General features: G+C 26.5%; 1 protein-coding gene across 6 annotated transcripts in view; it reads left to right on the top strand.

Annotated features, from left to right (window-relative positions):
* LOC109598398 (apoptosis-stimulating of p53 protein 1) overlaps positions 1-25,750 on the top strand; it is a 181,486-nt gene that overhangs the window by 144,658 nt on the left and 11,078 nt on the right. For 3 of the 6 annotated variants that reach the window (XM_020014304.2, XM_020014303.2, XM_020014301.2), the window contains exons 2-3: positions 3,284-3,657; positions 15,024-15,297. In XM_020014304.2, coding sequence (XP_019869863.2) covers positions 3,346-3,657; positions 15,024-15,297 — 586 coding nt within the window. In that variant the 5' untranslated portion in view covers positions 3,284-3,345. The remainder of the gene's footprint in view (positions 1-3,283; positions 3,658-15,023; positions 15,298-25,750) is intronic. The other 3 variants (XM_049969386.1, XM_049969387.1, XM_020014302.2) reach the window with 1 other exon arrangement.

Genomic DNA, 25,750 nt, shown 5'->3' with positions numbered 1-25,750 from the left:
GCGCGAGGATGAAACGAAGGAGTAGTGATAATGGTTCTAGCACCTAACCATTCACGCCATTATTTTGAATAATGTTGCGCAAGAGTGAAATTTATTATAAAGCTGGCGAATTAAATTGTTGCGAATTAATTAAAATAGATACCAAATAGCTTGAGGCAAGTCGAAATTTACCTGGCTGGGACGTTTTAAAGAGCTTCGTAGATCATCGTGAACAGCTTTTGCAATTAGATAAATTAGTGAATTTATAGGCCGGCCTAAACTGGGAGAAGTTTTTGTGCGATACAATTCTTATGCGTAAAAGATTTATTGCTAAGGAAAAATCTGCACGCGGAAAACCGGTGGAATTATATGGCCGTTTTTTCTTGGGTGGATTTAAGGGAGAGACATCGGCCCGGAATGGCGGCTTTAAATATTTATATGGATGGAGATTATGAAAAAACTTTATTGCACAGTCGAGGCATTTACTAGAAATAAATAATGGATTCATTAAGGAAGTACGAGAGTTGGAGGATACTAATGAATAAGTAATCCTTAATGGCCTCTACATAGAAAACAAAGATTGTACACGTGCCGGTAAAGATGTCAAAAACAACCGACTTAAACCAGATGACGAACGTTTAATTACGAAGTAACAAATTTAAATTTTAAATTGTAAGGCTTTCAGTTTAACTTTAATTAATTTGCAGAACTACTCTGATTATATAACAAAGTGTTTTAAAATTTAATTTTACCTCAAAAGTTCCATATACAAAAATAACTTTAATTTGATTATCCTTTACACATTAATGAAGTTATTAAAATATTTAAATTAAATGAAAAATCAAAGTAAAAATTTTAATTTTTAATTAATTATTAAATCTCAAAACTACTTTGCTAATACATAATTTTAAAAAATAAATAAATAAAAAAAACTACTTATTGAATATTAATTATTAACGAGACAATTATTAACGACATATTTAAATTGAATGAAGAAAAACGAAGTAATAAATTTAAGTTTTAAGTTGTTAAACTTTCAGTTTAAGTTATATTATATATTAAATATTAATTATCCTAAAAAATTAAAATGAAATTATTAAATTCAATATATTTAAATTAAATGAAGAAAACCAAAGTAATAAATTTAAATTTTAAATTATGTAGCTTTCAGTTTTGTTAAATTTTAAAACTACTTTGTTAATACATAATTCTAAAAAATAAAATAAATAACAAAAAAACTACATATTGAATATTAATTATTATAGTTAAAAGGAAATTATTAACGACATATTTAAATTGAATAAAGAAAAACGAAATAATAAATTTGAGTTTTAAGTTGTCAAGTTACTAAAAAATAAAATAAATAATAAAAAATCTACATATTGAATGTTAATTATTCTAAAAAATTAAAATGAAATTATTAAATTCAATATATTTAAATTGAATGAAGAAAACCAAAGTAATAAATTTAAATTTTAATTTATGAAGTTTTCAGTTTTGTTAAATTTTAAAACTACTTTGTTAATACATAATTCTAAAATATAAAATAAATAACAAAAAAACTACATATTGAATATTAGTCATTATAGTTAAAATGAAATTATTAATGACATATTTAAATTGAATGAAGAAAAACGAAGTAATAAACTTGAGTTTTAAGTTGTCAAGCGTTCAGTTTAAGTTTATAATACTAAAAAATAAAATAATAAAAAAACTACATATTGAATATTAATAATTCTAAAAAGTTAAAATGAAATATTAAATTCAATATATTTAAATTAAATGAAGAAAACCAAAGTAATAAATTTAAATTTTAAATTATGAAGCTTTCAGTTTAAGTTTTGTTAAATTTTAAAACTATTTTGATAAAATTTTAAAAAATAAAATAAATAACAAAAAAACTACATATTGAATATTAATTATTATAGTTAAAAGGAAATTATTAACGACATATTTAAATTGAATGAAGAAAAACGTAGTAATAAATTTGAGTTTCAAGTTGTCAAGCTTTCAGTTTTAAGTTTATAATATTAAAAAATAAAATAAATAATAAAAAACTACATATTGAATAGTAATTATTCTAAAAAGTCAAAATGAAATTATTAAATTCAATATATTTAACTTGAATGAAGAAAACCAAAGTAATAAATTTAAATTTTAAATTATAAAGCTTTCAATTTAAGTTTTGTTAAATTTCAAAACAACTTTGTTAATACAAAATTTTAAAAAATAAAATAAATAAAAAAAACTACACATTGAATATTAATTATTATAGTTAAAAGGAAATTATTAACGACATATTTAAATTGAATAAAAAAAAACGAAGTAATAAATTTGAGTTTTAAGTTGTCAAGCTTTCAGTTTAAGTTTACAATACTATAAAATAAAATAAATAATAAAATAACTACATATTGAATAGTAATTATTCTAAAAAGTTAAAATGAAATTAATAAACTCAATATATTTAAATGGAATGAAGAAAACTAAAGTAATAAATTTAAATTTTAAATTGTGAAGCTTTCAGTTTAAGTTTTGTTAAATTTCTAAACTACTTTGTTAATACAAAATTTTAAAAAATAAAATAAATAACAAAAAAACTACATATTGAATATTAATTATTATAGTTAAAAGGAAACTATTAACGACATATTTAAATTGAATCAAGAAAAACGAAGTAATAAATTTGAGTTTTAAGTTGTCAAGCTTTCAGTTTAAGTTTATAATACTAAAAAATAAAATAAATAATAAAAAAACTACATATTGAATATTAATTATTCACAAAAGTTAAAATGATATTATTAAATTCAATATATTTAAATTAAATGAAGAAAATCAAAAAAATAAATTTAAATTTTAAATTATACGTTTAAGTTTTTTAAATTTCAAAACTACGTTGTTTATACAAAAAAATCAAACATAAAATAAATAATAAATATTGAATATTAATTATTCTATAAAGTTTGAAATGAAGTTATTAACAGCGGCATATTTAAACTGAATGAAGAAAAACAAAATAATAAATTTGAATTTTAAATTATCAATTTTTCAGTTTAAGTTTTATTAAATTTTAAAACCACTTTGATTATACAAGATAATAATAAAATAATTATTATCCTTATGTAATGTTTGTAAAAAATTTGAATTTTTTAAGTTTTATTTAATTGTTAATTAATAAATATCTTAATTTAATTATTCATTTATTTTTTTATAATTTACCTTCTGTTTCACAAATATTTTTTTAAAGAATGAATAGGATTGAGTGTTGTAGCACACAGCGAAACGGTTAACAGTGTGCGTCTTGCAGGCGAGATTGCACCGTATCCTCCGCACTATCCAGATTTATGAGTGCTGGACCCCGGTACTACAATGTTGGCATGCGTGTGCCAGCCGGCGGATCCCGGCATATTTAGACGGTCGCCCATCCCGCTGGGTGCGCCACCGTTAAAGATTGCGAATAGGGGTGCGATCCCGAAGCCCGGCAGGATAATCAGATTGTATCCGCCGACTTCGACGATTGTCCCGAGTTCAGAGGTCGACGATGGTAAGACGAAATGCGACGACGGTGTCAAAAACGAGCCGAAACAGACGGAGAAGGCGGAGGGTCGCGAAGAAATTTCGACGCTGGTTAACGCGCACTGTGATAAGAAGTCGAAGCGGAGGGCCAAACGAATCGATGAGGTAATTTCGATGTGGACGCATTTTACTTTTTCTAAATGTGAAGGCATGTGAATGAATGCATGTTAGGATTCCGTTCCTTTGCTTGTATCGTCATTTTTCGTTTGACGTCGTATCAAAGCGTCGACGACGTGTCGCCGGGACATTATTAAAAAGGACTTGAAAGGAACTGAGACAAAAGGAATATCCAATAAGAGTAAATCTTCTGAGATATACCCGGGATTTTCTCTGTAAAAATCCCCATATCGTTATAGGGGTGATTCGATAGAGAATAAAAGGTGTCGTGCCTACTTTTATATTTAACTCAACGCGAATTTTGTAAACTGTCGCGTGACAGCGTATGCAAACACTTTTTAGCACGTTTAATTAGTCCACGAAAGTTTTGCACGTCATAAATTCATAACGACTTGATGACAAAAGCAAAATTTCCAACTTCAACAACTTCAATTGTTTTTAAACAAAGCTTTTGTGCTTCGAATATCATAGTTGAGATTGAAAACACAAAAATCGGAAACAAACAAGTGAAACGTGTTCGCACCAGTCTTTGTTCTTATCAGCTTTCATCGTTGGATATCAAAGAAGCGTCGTGGGAAGCATAAATTTATCGGAAACCGGTAGCAATCGAGGCACGACAAAAACTAACGTGAACATTATTAAAAAGGACTGGAGCGAAACTGAGACTGCAGAAATGCCCAATAAAAATAAGACTTGGCTACATACTTTTCTGGTATTTTGTAGGGCAAAGGTAAAATGCAATAACTGTATGGAATTTTAGATAACAATGTAGTAAGAATTCAGTGGAGTTTTATACGAATGTTTCTGATGCAGTATCTAAAAAGAAATGTGTAACAAAGAGAAAGAAAATTTACTTATATATTTTAAAGTATAAACTTAATGTTATAAAATATTACATTTTATTATAAAAACATTTTATACAGCAAATTTGAAATCCTCTAAAGAAAATTTCGACAATTAAAACATTAAATGTAATAATAAAGTTATTTAAAATAAATTCAATATATTTAAATAGAAATGGATATTAAAAATTCTATACATTCAAACTTTATTCATGATTTTATTACAATTTTTATTAAATTGAAATTAAAACAAAAGGGTGAAACTGATATTAAATAACGCTTATAAAATTGTATTAAAAATTGTTTATGTCTTTTTATACTTGTTTTTAAAAGCAATAACTCCATGAAAGAGTTTCCCATAATTTTATAATAAAATTGTAAATTGAATATAAAATTAATTGAAATTTTATTCAAATTGGTTGGATATAACTATAAAATATGTGTACTAACAAAGGTAAAGCTGATAAATACTAATTCCATTTGATTCATAGAATAATACATTAGCTAAATGTATTAATCAGAACAGCAAATAAACGTGTTCAGTGTCAATTATAGTGTAGATTTAACTGTACTTTAAATTATTCAATTACGGCAGAAGGATTCCTAATTGGAAAATGTTTTAGTAAATAATATTAGAATGAAATACAAATGTATTATTAAACACATAAATTTGATTTATAATGTTCCATGTTTTGGTAGATCTCTAAATTACATAATTCTAATATTTATTTAATTATACATTTCAACACAATGACTTTATTTTTTATAAAATAACTTTATTAACTACGACCTTAAATTAAAATTGTAAGATACCATTTTGTAATTATTATAGCAATTTTTTAAGATGTTAAATATTTTGACCTCAACTCTTTAATTTAATGTAAATTATTAAAATAATATTAATTTACTATTGTTGTTTATGTAGTATTATAAAAATTATGTAAAATAAATTCTATAAAATTGTTATTGCATATCTGAATTATCTGAGTTAAGTAGGACATAAATATATCAACTAACTTTGAGGGGGATTTTTAATGATTACATTTGTGATATTTAATTTAATAATAACACTTCGTATAATATTCTTTATAAAACCAGGGTTTTTCTTGCAGATCTGATCTCACACCCGCTTACTAACCACGTTCTCACAGAATTTCAGTCCCATTTCCTCCTGGTTGACCTCAATTTCTTAAAAGCATATATTTTTAATATATTTTAAGAAGTTGCTATAATTATGGCCTTTACTAAATGTGTTAAGTAAATATAAAAAATATACTCTCACGAATTTTAATTATTTTTAATGAACTCGTTATAGTATTGAAATTAAATTTTTCAACGTATTCTGTGAATACTGCAATTAAATGCAAGAATAAACTAAACGAAGCACATAAAAACGACTTTAAAATTTAATTTAATCAACGTGAAAGCCCGCGAGAAATAAATCGACAATATTTTATTTCCCTAATTTATTCAGCTTTTTCCAGCGAAAATTATTTTTCCCCGTTCAATTTGCACAGATGTTTCCAGGCGAAAAAGTTGATTTTTTTTTACAATAACACGCCATTATAAAGTTTCGAAATTCCTCCGCGAAAAGTTTTAACAATTAGTCCGATAAAAATTAAAAAGAGGCAGAGCCTCGGTTCGTTTTAAACGCACGATGAAATTCCTTTGACAAAACGAAAAACTTATTAATTAATTTATATTCATTATTGGAAAAACAACCGAGCTTAACGCTTTATTACTAAGTTAAATTTGTGAACAGAAATTCTTAAAGATTAAAAAGATTTTTAATTGCACTTTTTTCGGGGAGCCATTATCCCTATTAAAAGAGCGCTTTTAAAAAGTCGCCTGTGGGATACATACAGTTTTTGTCTTGAACGGTGCTAAGTATATTTAAATCCTTTCGCATTATATTCTTGTACGAATCCAATATGAAACGTGATTGTCTACGAAGCGATGTTATAAAGTTTCATCCTCGCTATTCCGTAGTTCTTAAACTATATATTCTCCGGAGGAATGACAGTTCATCAGCAGAAAGAAAATCAAATGCAAAGTTGATATAAACCCCTCGTCGTCGGCGCATCCTCGAGAGGAGCGAAGGAATGCGGAACTGATTTGGCTTATGCCTAATAAAATAGTTTCCGTTTCTTGGGCGGGGTCTGACATTTAAATAAGGACGTAATATAAAAATATGTGCTGACTAGGGGGTACACGGCTGGAACAATATCCATGCCGAATCCCATAAACCCCTCGAATGGAGGTGGAGCTCATCTGAAAAACATGACATAAACGGCCGGAGAATTGAAACTTTACATAGGACTGAGAGGAATATTTGTCAAGAGAATGTCAGGAAATCAATGGTGAAAATTTCGGGCGTCGGATAAATCGAAATGCTGGATTGAAACGTTCAATGTAATGTAATAAACGCAATTTTGCCATTGGCAAAAACGTTGTTTTCAGGCATTGTGTATTCAAAAAATTTTACCACTTTTTGCTATATCAATTTGAGTTTATACTGGAATAGAAAGAAAATATTTTTGAAAGTATGCATTATTTTTATACCTTTATATAAAGAATATCTTTTTAGACAGTTTATTTATTTAACTTATAATTTTTAAAGTTAAAATTCTTCTTAATATACAAATTAATTTTTTATTTTCATTCATCATGTTTTAATCAAATTACATTAGATAAAAGGGATTTGAGTTTTTCATATATATTTTTTTAAGAAAAATATTGTTGTGAGATATTATTATTGAAAAATTGTAATTAATTAAATTTAATATGTGCCAATATTTTTGAAATAATTTTTTAATAAAAAAATCTGGTCAGGGAAAAGATTTATTTATAAAATAAAAATTTAAAAATTATTAATAAATAAATTATTCAGTATTTGATATTGTAAACTGTTAAAAGTAAAATATTAAATAAAATTTTTCTAGATAATAAATATTTTTTAGTTTATAACTATTTATCAATGTAGTTAAATATCTAATTTATTAGTAATATTTTTTAATAATTAATTAGTATTAACTAATTGCAATATTAATTGCAATTGCAATTTTCTAACAATTTAGATTCCAGATTTATCTATATTATAAAATATTTTATAAAAAATATTAATTAATATTTAAAATGTGTTAATGACCTTGAAAAATATTTAAATGATCAATAGTATTTAAAATATTATTTAATAACAAAGTTTTTTTTATATTTTATAAAAAACTTTGAATGCATTATTAAAATTACAAACATTGTGCAAATTGTTTGACATTAAATTATTTTTTTTTAATTTATTTAAATATTTTAATTTGAAATTTTTGTAAGATAATAAATAAGTATATTTTTTCATTTTTCTAAGGTATTATTTTCTTTATTTAATTCATTCTAAATACCAAAAATAACTATTTTTATTATATTTTTGACACATAACTATATAAATATCTATATTTGGTAAAAAAATGTTTATTATTTAATAATTACTTAATATTAGGTATTATATAAAATACATTTTGTTAGTTTTTAATAAATTTCTGAGTACTTAAACATCCATATTTATTAACAATAATTTTTAATGTTTCTAAAAAATATCAGAGTATAAATATTTATAAAATAAATTCAATTATAATAAAATGATAACGATTTAATTAAATATCTGAAATAAATACATTCAATTCATATAATTAAAATAAATAATCAGTATTATTGGAAATAATTATTTCAAGCTATAAAATTATTCTTTTAGAACTTACCAAACCATAACCTCAAATATGAAGATTGTTATTTATGCTTGCGACGAACTCATTAACTCGGCTGCATTAAAATCACTACATTATCGGAAAACAATCCAATACATACATACAATCGTCAAATATATGCATGTTAATTAATTAATTAATTAAAAACAGATAAAACTAAAAACGACTCGAAATTCGATTCTAACAGTTATGAATGTAGAGGCAAGGCCTACCAATCTAATTTTGCCATTAGAATTTAATAGGCAACATTAAAACGTTTAAAATACAATGAATAAAAATATTTAAAAAATTGATATTTACTGTAAACATATTTAAAATTTGTTCTAATGTAGTTAGCTAATCGTAAAAAGCATTATTGCAAATGATTATTTAGTAGAAGTAAATTGTTTACTTACCCAATTAATTTCTTCTTCATCTACAAAAATTGTTTTCTAAACGTTGCGTTAAAATCACTGACAAATAAACAATACGTAAGTTAGTTACGCATTAAAATCACCGCAGAAATTGACCAAAAACCTTTACGTACCGAGAGACGATGTGACTCCTTCGAATATCGATTTGAAGTGATGGTTTGGCCAGTTTTTTTTTTTTGGATTCCCCGAATCCAGGAATTCTCGGAAACCCATAAATGTTTGCTGCAAGACTATAAAAGCAAGTATTTTAAAATGACTTTTATTTACTTATACAGGGTGATTTACCAAACCGTTTAATAGTATTTCACATTATTACATATTGAGACCTTTGGTACATCAGCCTCTTATTCTAATTTAATTGACATTCTTCTGACATGTTATAGAATAACTAAATTAAATATATATTTACAGGGATGTTAAACCTATTTGGTATCTTCATTTATGTTTTTACCATATCACTTCGATGAAGAATTATTAAAATTATTCTCTACTAATATGTTGTAGCAGAATCTGTAGCTTAAATAAATATTTAAAGGTATGTTATAACTATTCAGTATCTTCATTTATGTATTTAAATGGACAACTATAAAATGTTTATACTGTTCGACGTAAAATTAATACAATTATTTTCTACTGACACAGTGGTAACCAGAGGAGTAACACACATTTTACTCATAACTTTTTGTGATGGTTATATAGCATGTCAGAGAACCCCAAACCAAAACTTTTCCTTCACCGTGTTTCAAAGTTTTTGTAGTGTATCTGGGATAAAAACTTTTATTAGGAGGACCATGAATGTATTTTTTACCATGTGATCTTATTCTACTGAACATGAATTTACCACTTTAAAGTACTTTTCGTCAAAATTTTGGAGTATAATTAATAGAGTTTTGTGCAAACTTTTAGTCTTTTGATAGTAATGGATTCTTTACTGATATATATTTCCTATTTGTCTGTCAATAAAAGGATACGTTTTCTTGTTAAGACATTTTCTTATTATATTTTCAGTTGAATGTGTTGTTTCATATTTGTTTATGAGTAAACGTTAAATGTTTTTGATATCTTCATTTATGTTTACCATTTAAAATAACAATAATTTCTACATTTCCAATTGAAATACCAATAAAATAACCCCCTGATATATTGTGTAAAAAAAATTTATTTACATTTACAGGAATATAAAGAATGTTTATTATTATTAACTACTATAATATTGGAAATATTTTAAAAAAATACATTAAAATAGAGATTTTATTTCTTTAGTTCTCTATAAATCTTTTATTTACTTTATTAAATAAACTATTAAAATTCATAAATTTAACTACAAAATTTATCCATTTAGACAAATACAATTAACCACAGATGAGTAACCATCAATTTGACGATTTTCATCTAAAATATTTCAACACAAAAAAGCTTTTATAAAGTCCATCGATGTGACTACCTACAATTCGCACTTTATCATTAAAACTTCGTCAACTATTTGACAAGAATAACGTTGCGAAGTGATAAAACCCACTAAGATCGACGTTTCTCTTTCGAAAATACCTTAACACCAATTCCCTAAAATCTTATATTAAATATATCGATTTTGTGACAGTCTGAATATTGTCTGTCTTTGAAAAACCAATATGTTGGCTGGTTTTTAGTTTTGCACATCCGACAGGATATTTATGGATTTTATTTTAATGCATTATTTAGCCAACGTCCGTCGAATCCCGTTTTACAGATAACAAATTGACTGATGTTCAATTTTGATCAGACGTTTTTCCTCCCGATAAATATTCAGTTTTCGGTCCCACGGGCGGGAATCGACGGCGTTAACTTCGGAATGTGGCACCCAACTTTTCAGATGGTATTTTTGACGAACAGATCCGTCATTTACATGTCATACGTATTAGCGAAACTTAAACAAAACAAATCATCGTTTCATCGAGTCGAGACGAACGAAATAAATTAGAGAAGATCTAAGTTCGATTGCTCCCTTTAAAGCACACTTGTATGCGATGTACAAAAGCAATTTAGCGAATCGAACAGACGGACTTGTTCGATACAAGTAGACTTTTATGGCAAGAGGACGTTCTTAAACTGTTTCCATTCTACACAAGTGTTATGCTGGTTTTAAAATGCTAACAGTAATTATAACAGTATAAAGATAATTACTTGTATTATGTTAGCGATATGTAAAATAACTGTAGTCGTGTCATACGCATAAAACTAGTCTTAAAAATTTCATTATTATTACTTCATTACTATAAAACGATCCTGCTACTCATTCTGTTTGCTGAAATTTATGTTATTATCCTTTTATCTTTCGATAGTTCAGTTAATTAGCCTCACTTAAACTGTGGATAAAGTCCATTCGAAGGATAAAATATTGTAACGTCCATTTCTCGTTATCTAAACCGTAATATTCTTTTAGCCAACGCCTGGAACTATTCACGGTGAATTTGATGCGTTCTTTATCTGAAATCACAAAGCGCAATATTAAACGTGCAATTAAAATTACCAGAGGGACAATTAAAACGGCTTCTTTGAAGTCACTTCGAGTGTTAATTAAATGAAGTAGTTCAAACGTGCCAGTTTTGCATCACAATGAAAAGGTGGTCAGTGAGATCCGACTTGTTATTTTTATTTCTTGGGCACAATTCAAAGAAATTTCTTTTAATTAACGAACATGTTGTGAACAATCTAAAATCTTAAGTTAATTATGTGGTAATAAAATATTAATTATTTTAAATAATACAAATTTAATTAAATTTAAAAATAATTTTGTCATGAATTAGAAAACTAATTGTTTTAATTAGTTATTTATATACACAAAAATACTCGATATTTAAAATAATTCAATTATTTAAATATTTAAAATTAAATGAAATTTTATAAACATATAATTAATTAGAAAAATTATTTAACGTGATCAGAAAAATGTACATTTCCTATTATGAAAAATTATTTATTAATAATTTTAAAAATAAATATGAATATAGTAATATAAAAACTTTTTAATTATTATTATTATTTTTATTATAAATACTCAATATTATAAAACTGAATTGAAAATATATTTTATATTTATAAATTATTAAATAACTATAATAATAAATAAATAAATACAAAAATATATCCAACATAAAAATAAAAACTCAAAATATTATATAAAAATAGAAAAATTCAAATTCAATCATTTAAATATTTAAAATTAAATGAAATTTTATAAAAATTTAAACATATAATTAATTAGAAAAATTATTTAACGTGATCAGAAAAATATAAATTTCCTATTATGAAAAATTATTTATTAATAATATTAAAAATAAATATGAATATAGTAATATAAAAACTTTTTAATTATTATTATTATTTTTATTATAAATAAATAATACTCAATTTTATAAAACTGAATTGAAAATATATTTTAAATTTATAAATTATTAAATAACTATAATAATAAATAAATAAATACAAAAATATATTCAACATAAAAATAAAAACTCAAAATATTATATAAAAATAGAAAAATTCAAATTCAATCATTTAAATATTTAAAATTAAATGAAATTTTATAAAAATTTAAACATATAATTAGATTTATATTATTTATTTATTATTTAACGTAATCAGAAAAATATAAATTTCCTATTATGAAAAATTATTTATTAATAATATTAAAAATAAATATGAATATAGTATATAAAAACTATTTAATTATTATTATTATTTTTATTATAAATAAATAATACTCAATTTTATAAAACTGAATTGAAAATATATTTTAAATTTATAAATTATTAAATAACTATAATAATAAATAAATAAATAAATACAAAAATATAACCAACATAAATATAAAAACTCAAAATATTATATAAAAATAGAAAAATTCAAATTCAACCATTTAAATATTTAAAATTAAATGAAATTTTATAAAAATTTAAACATATAATTAATTAGAAAAATTATTGTACTTTATCAGAAAAATATAAATTTCCTATTATGAAAAATTATTTATTAATAATTTTAAAAATAAATATATAGTAATATAAAAAATATTAAATAACAGTAATAATAATAATTAAAAAAATAACTAAATTTTTCAATAATATAAAAATCACTTAATTTTAGTAATAACAAAGAATTAGTTAGAATTATAAGTAACTTTTTTAAAATATATAAATTTAGTAGTATTTTATTTTCTTTAAATTAATTAAAAACATTTATTTCATTTATTCTGTAAATAAATAAGGTATAAAAAAACTAATATTAGACAAATTTAATAAAATGTTACTAAATAATAGAAATAAAACCTTACAAAATAATTTAAAATAAAATTTATTCAGAAAATTATTATATTTAATCAAATTAATATATTTTTATTTTATCTTTATATTTATTTATTTATTGAAAAATTACATAAACACAATATTTAAAAAAATTGGAGAAAAATATATTGTATAAAAAAATATTTTTAAATATCTTTAGATTTCAAATATTAAATGTAGAAAAAAAAAAAACAAAAATCACTTGAAGTTAAAAAAACCTATAAATTAAGTAAAATATTAACTAAATATAATTAAAATAAATAATAAATACTTAAATAAATAAAAATAAATATTCAAAATGACAAAATTGATTAGAAAACTACATTTTAAACTGAAGAAAAAAAGATATAAATATTGCTTAAAATTTGATTTGAAAGTATTTGTATGTTTGTCATAAAAATTCAAAATTATTATTATTATAACCTTCAAGTGAAATAAATTTTTAATAAATTTATACGTGGGTAAGTACTTAATTAAAATGTTATACAAATCTATGACTATTAACTATTAAACGAATTAATTCTAATTATACAATGTACAAACATAGTATGTACTGTTATTGTTTAATTTGCAGTTCCATGAAATCTAATACAGTTTATGAAACTCCTCCACAAAATGCATAATGTAAAATGATTGCGTTGCGCGTTCCGCTCTCACATCAAGTTCAGTAAGTAGGAGGTAGTGATAAATATGAACTATAAACCTTTATTGCTTTTCTCAATGACAGTCGTTATATGCTTTAAAATTCATAAAACAACAAGCGCCATTAAAATTTACAACCGGTAAAGTTTCTAGTAAATTGCTGTTAGTTTAATTCATAGCCGAAGTGAAATTTATCATGTTTTAAATGTTAATCACGAAAATTGTCGGTCTTAAAGCACCCTTTAAATGTATCTTTATCGAATCATCCGGGGAGTTTTCAAACCGATAGTGATTTCTCGTGTTTTTTTATACATTTTCCGAAATTAGATTGTTACTTTCCTTCCACTTTATAGCCCTTTTAGGATTGATTCGCTTGTAATCCCCACAGGCATTGTATACACAACACCGGCGTAACAACAATAAAAGAAATATAGGAACAAATGTGAATTAAATCGATTCGAACAAAAATCACGTTTGAGTTGGGGCCCGCAATTTTAAAACACCCCAGTTCGCATCGAATCAACTGCAATTATATCTCTTGTACATGTTTCCACCAAAAACAAATCTAATAACGGGAAAATGTACAAGAAAACATAACCCGCATGAAGTAATCACGTTAGTACATTTTCCTCCGTCCTTTTTTTTTAATTTACATCCTAATTAGCGGGGTTATTTTATTTTGTCAGGGCTCCTGGTCAAACGAAATATATGTGGAAATATATTTACATTTATATCTAGAGGCACGTGGATAAATACAAAATAAACGAGATACTTGACGTAACTTATTCGGAAAACAAATTTACCCTTCAAACTTCGCACAATGAAACACCCTTAAAAGTTCCGTGGAGAATATTTTTACACCCCGGTAGGAAAAACATCAGAAACCTACACCTTTATTATTGGATTTAATTTATATCAAAGTTTTACGTACGTTAAAACTAATTTACCCTAAAACACATTCCCCGTCTGTTTTACACGCAACTTTAAAACACTTTGGGCCACCGAGAAGAATTAAGTTCGGGCACGTACTAATTTCAATATTTCCTCCGTCACTTCCACTGGCTGACGTCATTTTAAAATTTCCCTTTTAAAGGATAAAAATCATATTAAACCGATTACCATTAAATGGGGCATATTTTGGGGAAGATGATTGTTTATGAAATTAGTTGTCTCGACTGGAATGTTACGCTTAACAGTTATCAAGTTTCAAGAAGGATCAGCAATATGCCTTGGCGAAGTTAAATTGCCTGTATAATTACACCAAAGTACGTTAATTACTTGACAATACACCAACTTGGTAGACAGTTTTACTCCCCCAATAATGCACCACATGTTCCGCTCCCATGATTTTATTTAAACGTTCCGTCTTCGTTACAGTTACCCGAGGGCGTGCAGTTGACACTGAACGAACTGCGCGAGATGGCTTGCCGCCAGCAGGCCCAGATCGACTCGCAGCACCAGCTGCTCGCCGCCAAGGAGCAACGGCTGCGCTACCTCAAGGAGCAGGAGGCGCGACAGCAGCGCGTCCACGCGGAGAGCGAGAGGTTGCGCAGACTGCGCGACCGCGTGGACGCGCAGGAACTGAAGCTGCGCAAACTGAGGGCGCTCCGTGGACAGGTCGACCATCAAAAGCAGAACAACATCTCCCTTAGTAAGTACACATAGCGGAAACAACAGTTATTAATACACGCCCATTACAAGTGTTACATTCAACGATATGAATGAAACTACGTCGAGATTAGCATAGAATAACACATCACTAATAAACGAATTGGTTAACACACATTTGGTGTTGGTTTACATTAACATACATTGGTTGAAAAGTAAAAAGGAAGACAAATACAATCATGCATTTGATTAATAAACCAACGTAACGTATCTGGGTCACACATTATGGTCTTCGTGAACACACAATTATAATAGAGTTCATTGTTGAAGTGTGTTTTATCTTTGCTTTGCATATGGAAATTTCTAGCCATATTTTACTTTGTTCCTTTGTTAAGACGGGAGTTTAGCCAGATGAATTGCAAATAATGTGTGTGTCACGTTAATGCACACGATAATCTTTTTTAACGCAGTTCAAAGCTCAGGATTAAAAAGTGCCTTCCCTCATTTCGTTGAAAGTAATTTAAAGGAACTGTCTGGAGAGTCATTGCCACTCCTAAATCGTCATTAATCATTTATGCAAATGTCCAACATCCAACAACACTGTTAATGGAACAACCTGTGCAACGCAGCCGACAAATACCTTTTTAAAGCTCCCAACAGCGGCAACCGGAAGCCGGAATTACGCCCGGAATTAGTCAACTCAATTCGTAGACTTGAGCATTGCGATTCGGCCTGGCAAAATCGGGAGTAGCGTGTTACTTTCGCACGGCCGCTCACGTGTTATTTGATACGGCCTGATATGTTTTAGTGGTGGCGCTTAACGAGGCAAATCACGCTATGTTAATGGGGGGCGGGTGGTCGAGAGAATATTTTCGTTTCAAGGGAAAACAAAGGAGTCAAGGGGCGGACTCAAAGTAATCAGTTTGTTTGATTTATACTTATTACGTTGCTGTCTTTTGAAGGAATTTCTAGCTCACTTTTTCGTTTTGATCATTTCTGGTGACAAATATTTATTGTCTTAGTAATTAATGAATGTATTTTATTAAATGGTACAAGAAATAGTTTTAAATTAATTCACTTGTTTCCTATTTCTTTACACATTCTTCATTTACCATCAGTAAGATCAACAAAATTGTCATTGATTAGAAGAGAATATGTCGTTCCTGATTAAATATTTTATAAAATAGTACAAAAATATTTAAATTAATTCACATTTTCCTGAATTCTTCAAACATGCTTCATTTAGCAACAATCAAAATTGAGAAGAAATTTGAAGGAATATTATATTATATTATATTATATTATATTATATTATATTATATTATATTATATTATATTATATTATATTATATTATATTATATTATATTATATTATATTATATTATATTATATTATATTATATTATATTATATTATATTATATTATATTATATTATATTATATTATATTATATTATATTATATTATATTATATTATATTATATTATATTATATTATATTATATTATATTATATTATATTATATTATATTATATTATATTATATTATATTATATTATATTATATTATATTATATTATATTATATTATATTATATTATATTATATTATATTATATTATATTATATTATATTATATTATATTATATTATATTATATTATATTATATTATATTATATTATATTATATTATATTATATTATATTATATTATATTATATTATATTATATTATATTATATTATATTATATTATATTATATTATATTATATTATATTATATTATATTATATTATATTATATTATATTATATTATATTATATTATATTATATTATATTATATTATATTATATTATATTATATTATATTATATTATATTATATTATATTATATTATATTATATTATATTATATTATATTATATTATATTATATTATATTATATTATATTATATTATATTATATTATATTATATTATATTATATTATATTATATTATATTATATTATATTATATTATATTATATTATATTATATTATATTATATTATATTATATTATATTATATTATATTATATTATATTATATTATATTATATTATATTATATTATATTATATTATATTATATTATATTATATTATATTATATTATATTATATTATATTATATTATATTATATTATATTATATTATATTATATTATATTATATTATATTATATTATATTATATTATATTATATTATATTATATTATATTATATTATATTATATTATATTATATTATATTATATTATATTATATTATATTATATTATATTATATTATATTATATTATATTATATTATATTATATTATATTATATTATATTATATTATATTATATTATATTATATTATATTATATTATATTATATTATATTATATTATATTATATTATATTATATTATATTATATTATATTATATTATATTATATTATATTATATTATATTATATTATATTATATTATATTATATTATATTATATTATTTTTGAATTTATCATTAATCAATATGTTTTCTAAAATTCATCAACAATCAATTTGTTGTTGTATATTTTTATTATTTCTACCTTTTGAAGAAACAGAATTTCCAGCTCATCTTCTCCTTTTACTCATTTCTGATGATACACATTAATTAAATTACAAATTTATTAAATTATTTTATTAAATGGTTCAAAAATATTTTTAAATTAATTAATTTGTTCCTTATTCCTTCAAATATTCTTCATTTACCAATAGTGTGATCATCAAACTTGACATTGAAAGAAGAAGCAATTTAAAAGAATATTGTATTGAATTCAACAGAAACGGGTTTGTGGATTTATATTCTTTATATTTCTGGTTATATTTATTATTTCTTCAAATATTCTTCATTTACCGAAAGTAAGATCATCAAACTTGACATTGACTAAATGAAGAAGAATTTTAAAACTATATTGTTTTAAATAATCAGTTTGTTGATTTATATTTTTTACATTTCTACCTTTTGAAGAAACTGAATGTCCAGATCCTCTTCTCCTTTCGCTTATTTCTGATGATAAACATTAATTAACTTACAAATTTATTAAATTATTTTATTAAATGATACAAAAAAACATATTTAAATTAATTAATTTGTTCCTTATTTCTTCAAATATTCTTCATTTACCAATAGTAAGATCATCAACGTTGACATTTACTGAAAGAAGAAGAAATTAGAAAGTATATTGTTTTAATTTCATCAATAATCAGTTTGTTGATTTATATTTTTTACATTTCTATCTTTTGAAGAAACTGAATTTCCAGCTTATCTTCTCCTTTTGCCCATTTTTGGTGATAAACATTAATTAACTTATAAATTTATTAAATTATTTTATTAAATCATACAAGAAACATTTTTAAATTAATTAATTTGTTCCTTATTTCTTCAAATATTCTTCATTTACCAATCGTAAGATCATCAAACTTGACACTAACTGAAAAAGAAGAAATCTGAAAGAATAATATTTTTAATTCATCAGTAACCAGTTTATTGATTTATATTTTTTACATTTCTATCTTTTGAAGGAACAAAATTTTTAGCACATCTACTTTTACTCATTTCTGATGACAAATTTTTATTAATTGGCACAAAAACTTGTTCTTTATTTCTTTAAAGATTCTTCATTCATCAATAAAATTTTAAAATTGGCATTGATTGGAGCAAAATCATCAAAATGGAAGTAATCCTAAGTAAGATGAAACAATTAAAAAGTAATGTTCCTAATATCCACATTTCAAGTTAGATTTTTCTACCTCCTCACAATAAATTGACAAATTGACCTTAAGTCCCAAATACATTCTCATTTATAAACATCAGTCTCCTTCATTTCCTTCATAAATTTCCTTGACTCAATGAAGATAAACTGACGAGGAATATTTCTGGGGTTGAATATACAAAAAACGTTGTTAAATAACAAAACGTTCCAGATCGATTGTTCTTTTTTTTGACACGATCTTTTATTAAACGGTCCGGAATATGGGGTCGTGTCGGGTTTATTAAAAAATAAACCACATCGGAATGCAATTTCCTAAAAATAATGTGACTGGATATTCTCCTGCCGCACTGTCATTCTATAAGATAGATGTTTCATATTATATGCCTTGTTTTTATTGTGAGCAACAAAATTTCCAATAGCTGCCATTCGGAGGCTGATACCTGGAGGTTCTGCCATTTGAATTTTACGCCAATTTCGAAGTCTAATGTTTTTATTCCATGCCATAAAAGCGTTTCGGTTATTTCCGTTTCGCATGGAATTTCGTCGAAGCTTTATCCACAGCGGGTAATGTAGTGTTTAAATCGATAGTGTAATGTGCGATATTGTTTTAAAATATGGGTAATGATGCAATTTATGTTCACGGTCTCCCATAATGTAACGGCCAATATCTGAAAATTGAAAATTCTGATTCTCACTGGTACGTCGTAAAATTTTATCATATCTGAAGGCTTGTGGTCCTTCATCAGGTTACGAAATTTAAATGGAAACTTTTAAAGTGTTCCACCCCAAAAATTACGTACGTACTCAACGTACTCGACCAAATTCGCGGCCTTAATTTGGGAATGTAAACTGTTTGCGAAGTTGCAACCGGTAAATGGGTTGGTAAAGTTAGTTATTCCACTAATTGTGAAGTTTTTACTGCACAACGCAAAGTTCAAGTATTAACATTCAATTATAAATCTTCATTATCCAGTGATATAGTTTTGGAATGGTTTCAAGTACGGCATCATTAATTCCCAGTTTCAATTCGTATTTACCTAGTAATCCTCAATAGTAATGGTCATATCGTGTTCGTTCATTATGTAGTGTTTATTAAACATTGTTTAGTCTTTAGTTTACATCAATTCATACGTCAGTGTATCAGTGTTCGAAGTTTATCACATGAATGTTGCCAATAATGGCGTGGTTGTTTTAAATGCCCGTTAACAACTCTATATTGGTGCTTTAGATTACAATGTAGATACGTTTGTGCAGTTTTAAGAGATGCGATTATATTTTAAGAGACTACTAACCAAACTGAGAGCTTTAAATCTATCTTTAAGTAACCAATTCAACTAACGAGCTCAGCAAGTTTGTAATCACGTGGAAGTTCGAGGAATCATTAGAATTCCTAAAATGTTAAAATAATATTATTTTGAATCCATCGATAATCAGTTTGTTAATTTATACTTTTTCTATCTTTTCAGAAAAAGAGATTTATTTCCATCTCATCTTCTCATTTTGGTCACAACTGATGACAAATTAATTATCTTATACATTAATTAAATGGCAAAAAAGTTATTTTAAATGAATTAAATTAATTATTTCTTCAAGCATTCTTCATTCACCAATAGTAAAGCCATCAAAGTTGACATTCACCTATAGATCTTCAAGTTCAAATAAGAAGAAATTTGGAAGAATATTTTTTTGAATCCATCGATAATTAGTTCGTTGATTTATACTTTTTGTCTTTCTGCCTTTTGAAGAAACGGGATTTCTAACTCATCTTCTCATTTGGTCATGGTACAAGAAATATTTGATTTGTTTCCTACTTCTTTAAACATTCATTTACCATTAGTATATATTTATAAAATGGTACAAAAATATCTTTAAATTAATTAACTTGTTCCTGATTTTTTCAAACATACTTCATTTACCAACATTGACTGGAAGGAGAAGAAATTTGAAGGAATACTATTTTGAATTCATCAGTAATCAATTTGTTGGTTTGTGTATTTTAAATTTCTACCTTTTGAAGAAACGGAATTTCCAGTTCATCTTCTCCTTTTGCTTATTTCTAACAATAAACATTAATTAACTAATTGGCATTGACTGAAAGAAGAAGTAATTTAAAGAATATTCCTTTGAAATCATCACTAATTAATTAATTTGTTCCTTATTCCTTCAAATATCCTTCATTTACCTTTAGTAAGATCTTCCGACTTAACATTGACTGAAAGAAACAGCAATTTAAAAGAATATTGTTGTGAATTCATCAGTAATGAGTTATTGATTTACAGTTTTTACCTTTCTGCCTTTTGAAGAAACGGGATTTGTAACTCATTTTCTCATTTTGGACATTTATAATGACAAATATTAATTATCTTACAGATTAATTAAAGTATTTTATTAAATAATTAAAAAGTCTCTAAATTAAATAACTTATTCCTTTTTATTCAAACATCCCCAATAGTTAGGTCATCAAAGTTAACATTGACTAGAAGAAGGAGAAGAAATTGGAAAGAATATTTTGTTGATTTATACGTTTTGTTTCTATCTTTTGAAGAAAAGCTTTAGCTTTAAATCTACCCTTCAGTAACCAATCCAACTAACGAGCTCAGCAAGTTCGTAACCATGTGGAAGTTCGAGGAATCATTAGAATTTCAGAAATGTAACTGGATAAATGCATGATTCCGGTTTCAATTTGTCTTGAGTGACGGACAGGCTTAACTCGATGATTTGCCGTTTCGCTTATCGCAAACCAATGCCATATTTGATTAGGTTCGACCCGATGTCTATCGTTAATTTGTCAAACACGTCGTGACAAAGCACCTGTCAATTTTTCACCTTCGCACCGTTTCCCAAAAAACAATACTCGTGACTGTCAGATGGCAAAACAAATGAACGTCCATTAGCTAAACGAAAACAGACCCAATTGGACACATTTAAAGAAATAATCCGGAGGAAACACGGGCACAAACAAAGGATTTACCACGTCTCACCGTAACACTCCACATGCATAATTCACAGAGAAGAGCCGACATTCGGGGTCTTAGAAATACACATTTAATCTAAAATAAATCCTTTTTATATGTGAGCAATAAATTGCCGCATTTTACACATAGGTTTCCTTAGTTTTCTTTTTAAATCTGTAGTTATGTTACGGCACCTTTATGTAAATCTTCCCCGGCAGGTATATTTCACCTTCTTTTATTTCACCAGCTCCGTTCTCTTCATGCTGCAGGTTATTGAACAAATAAAGGATTTTTGTCCATTTTTTTATGGCAGAGCACGCATGATTTATTTCAGCTGAAAGAATAACATTCGAAACGATCAATTTATATGTCTCAGGAAATATTTGTATCACAAACAAAATAATCTTGTCTACACTCAAAACTATGAATTAAGTTAAAATGTTTAATAAATTGAATAAAATTATCTGTAAATAAAAAACCAACCCATTTATTTTACGGCAAAAAACCATACCGCATAAATAAATTGGTTCAACCAAACACAGCCAACCACATAGTACTTAAACTAATTTATTTGATATTCAGGCGGTGCAAAAATTCAGCCCGCGTAATTTATTGGTTTCAACGCTTTCACATGTAATGGAAATGAGGGAGGAAAAAATGGAGACTGCTTATTCCACCACCAAAACGAATTAGACCCGAGGGAAAGCAAATATCCTCAAAAACTGCATGCCAGTCTGGTGACGAGTTAGTTTTGCGTTTATTTCACCCCTTTCTTAATTTAATTACACATTTAACTTTCTCAAAATAAAACTAGAGGAACTGTTGAATCCGACTCCGGGAAAATAAAACCCATCCGAGACTGAGATAAGACTCTTTTGTACCCACTCCTTTTGTACACCTCCTTGACAGGATAATCGTCTAATAGTGCGCCATTTTAAAATCAATTTCGCCTAGAAAAAGTTAATTAAAAATTTCAATCCCTCCGCCTCTAACCCTTCGGCTTTTCGTCGAGCCGTCGTTTATCATCCGCCCGAGCCCACCGTGTGAAACCCGTAATTCACACCCCCTGATTAATGAGCCCCGGCCCGATAATTTTTTCTCCCGCAATCGGTTTGCTTTGCGAATTAAGTCAATTTTTGTTGATTTCAATTTTCGGTCGACATATTTAATTAAACGACGATCGGTACTTTCACGGCCGATCGAAAACTAAATTGGAATTTACGATTTTCTGGACTGATGGACGTTGTGTTTGATCGTTGTCGGCGTCCGTTCTGTCACGTTATTTATTGCTGAACGATTGGGTTATTGTATAATCATCGTGTAAGATTAATCCGTACTGTCGCATACAAATTATTAATTAGTTTGCGGCGCTGATCCGTTTTATTACGGGATAATTAGCTTGAAATATTGCTATTACACTGTAGTTAAAATGTTCCTACATTGTTTCCTGATTATTTAACGTTTAAGGCAGAATTTTTAAGAAAATAAGGCTGCGCTTGCGCAGAAACTGTCTTCGCTATAAAAGGGGTGGAGCCGCGCAGACGCTATTGCGCAAAAATTTAAAACATTTTTAATTGCTAAAGTAGACTGTATTTAATGAACATGCAAAATCACAAATTTAATCGAAAGTATAAATTTCCATCTAACACTAAATAGGAACTTCTGATTTTCTGAGTTGATTGACATTGTATTTAATCCTTGTCAGTCCCTTCTGTCATGTTATAAATTACCGAACGATTTGGTTAATGTATAATCATGGTATAAGATTAATCCACGCTGTTATATACAAATTATTAATTAGTTTGTGTAACTATTTCACTATATTACGGCATAATGAACTAATAATAATTACATTTTTTTTAATATAAATAAAGGTGGGATTGCACCTAAACTTGATTTCTTTACTATAAAGGGGGCGGAACAACTTGTGCGTACCATTACTGTGCAGTCCCATTCTCAACCTGATTCAAATCTAAGTTTTTAAACAATATATATAAAATCGAATGCATCTAATGGTACATAGAGTACAAAAAGCAACACCTTTAAACGTAAGGAGAGGAAAATATGAACTCCAATGTAAACTGAAATTGGAATTTATGATTTTCTGGATTGATAGACATTGTATTTAATCGTTATTAGTCCATTCAGTTTGGTATTTATTGCTGAACGATTGGGTTATTGCGTAAACATCATGTAAGATTAATCCATACTGTCGCTCATAAATTATTAATTAATTTATGGACCTAATCCATTTAATTACTAGCTAATGGGTTAGCAATAAATTCAATGTTTAACTGTGTTCTGATTATTTAGCAAAAATTGTATGGAAATAAAGCTGCGTCTGCGCACATTGTAAAAGGGGCGGGGTAACTAGTACGCATCTTAGAAGTCGTTACTGCGCAGTTCTAAAATTTTAAAGAATCGTTACTAAAATATTGTGCATTGTAGTGAATAAGCGAAACAACATACCTGAACCGAGAATAGGAAAATGTGGAGTGGCATTCATCGTTCAAACAATGTCGTTCATTGTAGACACAAAAAATCACTTTTCCGCAGTTAAAAAGGCTTCCGCTTAAAATAAACGGGAACGTGTCTTTGTTTTATTGTTCATTGTTCCGTTAGCACGTACAAAACAGATTTTGCATTGTCCAATTGTATATTATTTAGTAAATCCGTTGGAATACTCGACGGATAAGTTTCGGTTAAACGACTGCATTGATTACCAATTGAAACCGTGTTTGCATTCATTTTTTCCCAGATAACAATACATCGAAATGGGATGTTTCAAACGTGTAAACTAGTTGCGGCTTGTTTACTTGTACGAACGAACTGGAGTACAAATTAAACAAGCTGCGATTTGCATGGTGATTTTTCGTCTGTGCTCTGTGTCTCGCAGGCTGAAGTAATGATATTTATAAAAACACGTTTAATTGAGTAACTAAACTTCTGGGTAGTATTAAAGGCATTAAATTTTAAGGCGCATTGAAGATAGTTACCGGACCCGAAAGATATTATGCGGGTTAGTCTTATCAAGTCTAGCCACCGGAATATCGACCTAAACGTATCCAATACTCCGTTTCGTATTTTACGAATTCATGCATATTGTAATACCGAATCCGGTTTCTCCGATGGGTGAAGCAATGCTCGATGGCTGCTTACAATTGTGCAAGTGTTTCCGCCATGTTTGTTCAAAACCTCATTGTTCAATTTCGTTGTTAAGTTCCATCATTTTTGATTAAGAAGGATAATGTTCCTTCCTGCTCAGCTTTGAAGGGTTAAAAACTTTTGGATATTCTTTGTCATAAAGTTATATCTAGTAATGAGATTTCTAAGATGAATGCTGAAAAAGTTAAAATTTAAACTGTCTATCCAGTTTTTAGTAGTTTTTGCTGGAATAAGACCAGGATTAGTGAGTTGAGAACAAACTTCAACAATTAGTTCAAGGGTCCTTGCAAAGAAATCAATAACAAACTAAAATATCCAATAAAACAGTATCGGAAATCAAATGCTTCTTGAAAGATTTATAAGAACAGGGAAGGAAAATAGAACGAAATCCACTTATATCAATGCAACGGCAAATTGGGATAAGCAACTTTTAAACAGTAATTGCAGTTGTTTCGAGTTCTCCTTACACAATTTTTTTAACGATCACAAATTGCCTTACTTCAAAACAAAACGGAAAATATCCACCGTGGATGAATGTAAGTTGAATTAAAAATGCATGCACCAAATTGCCATAACGATTCCTTATCAGCCTCGAACCACACCAGTTCGTAGAAATTTTAAACT

This window comes from Aethina tumida, chromosome 7 (genome assembly GCF_024364675.1).
Source record: "Aethina tumida isolate Nest 87 chromosome 7, icAetTumi1.1, whole genome shotgun sequence".
Taxonomy (NCBI): domain Eukaryota; kingdom Metazoa; phylum Arthropoda; class Insecta; order Coleoptera; family Nitidulidae; genus Aethina; species Aethina tumida.
This window is presented reverse-complemented; position numbering and strand designations above follow the sequence as displayed.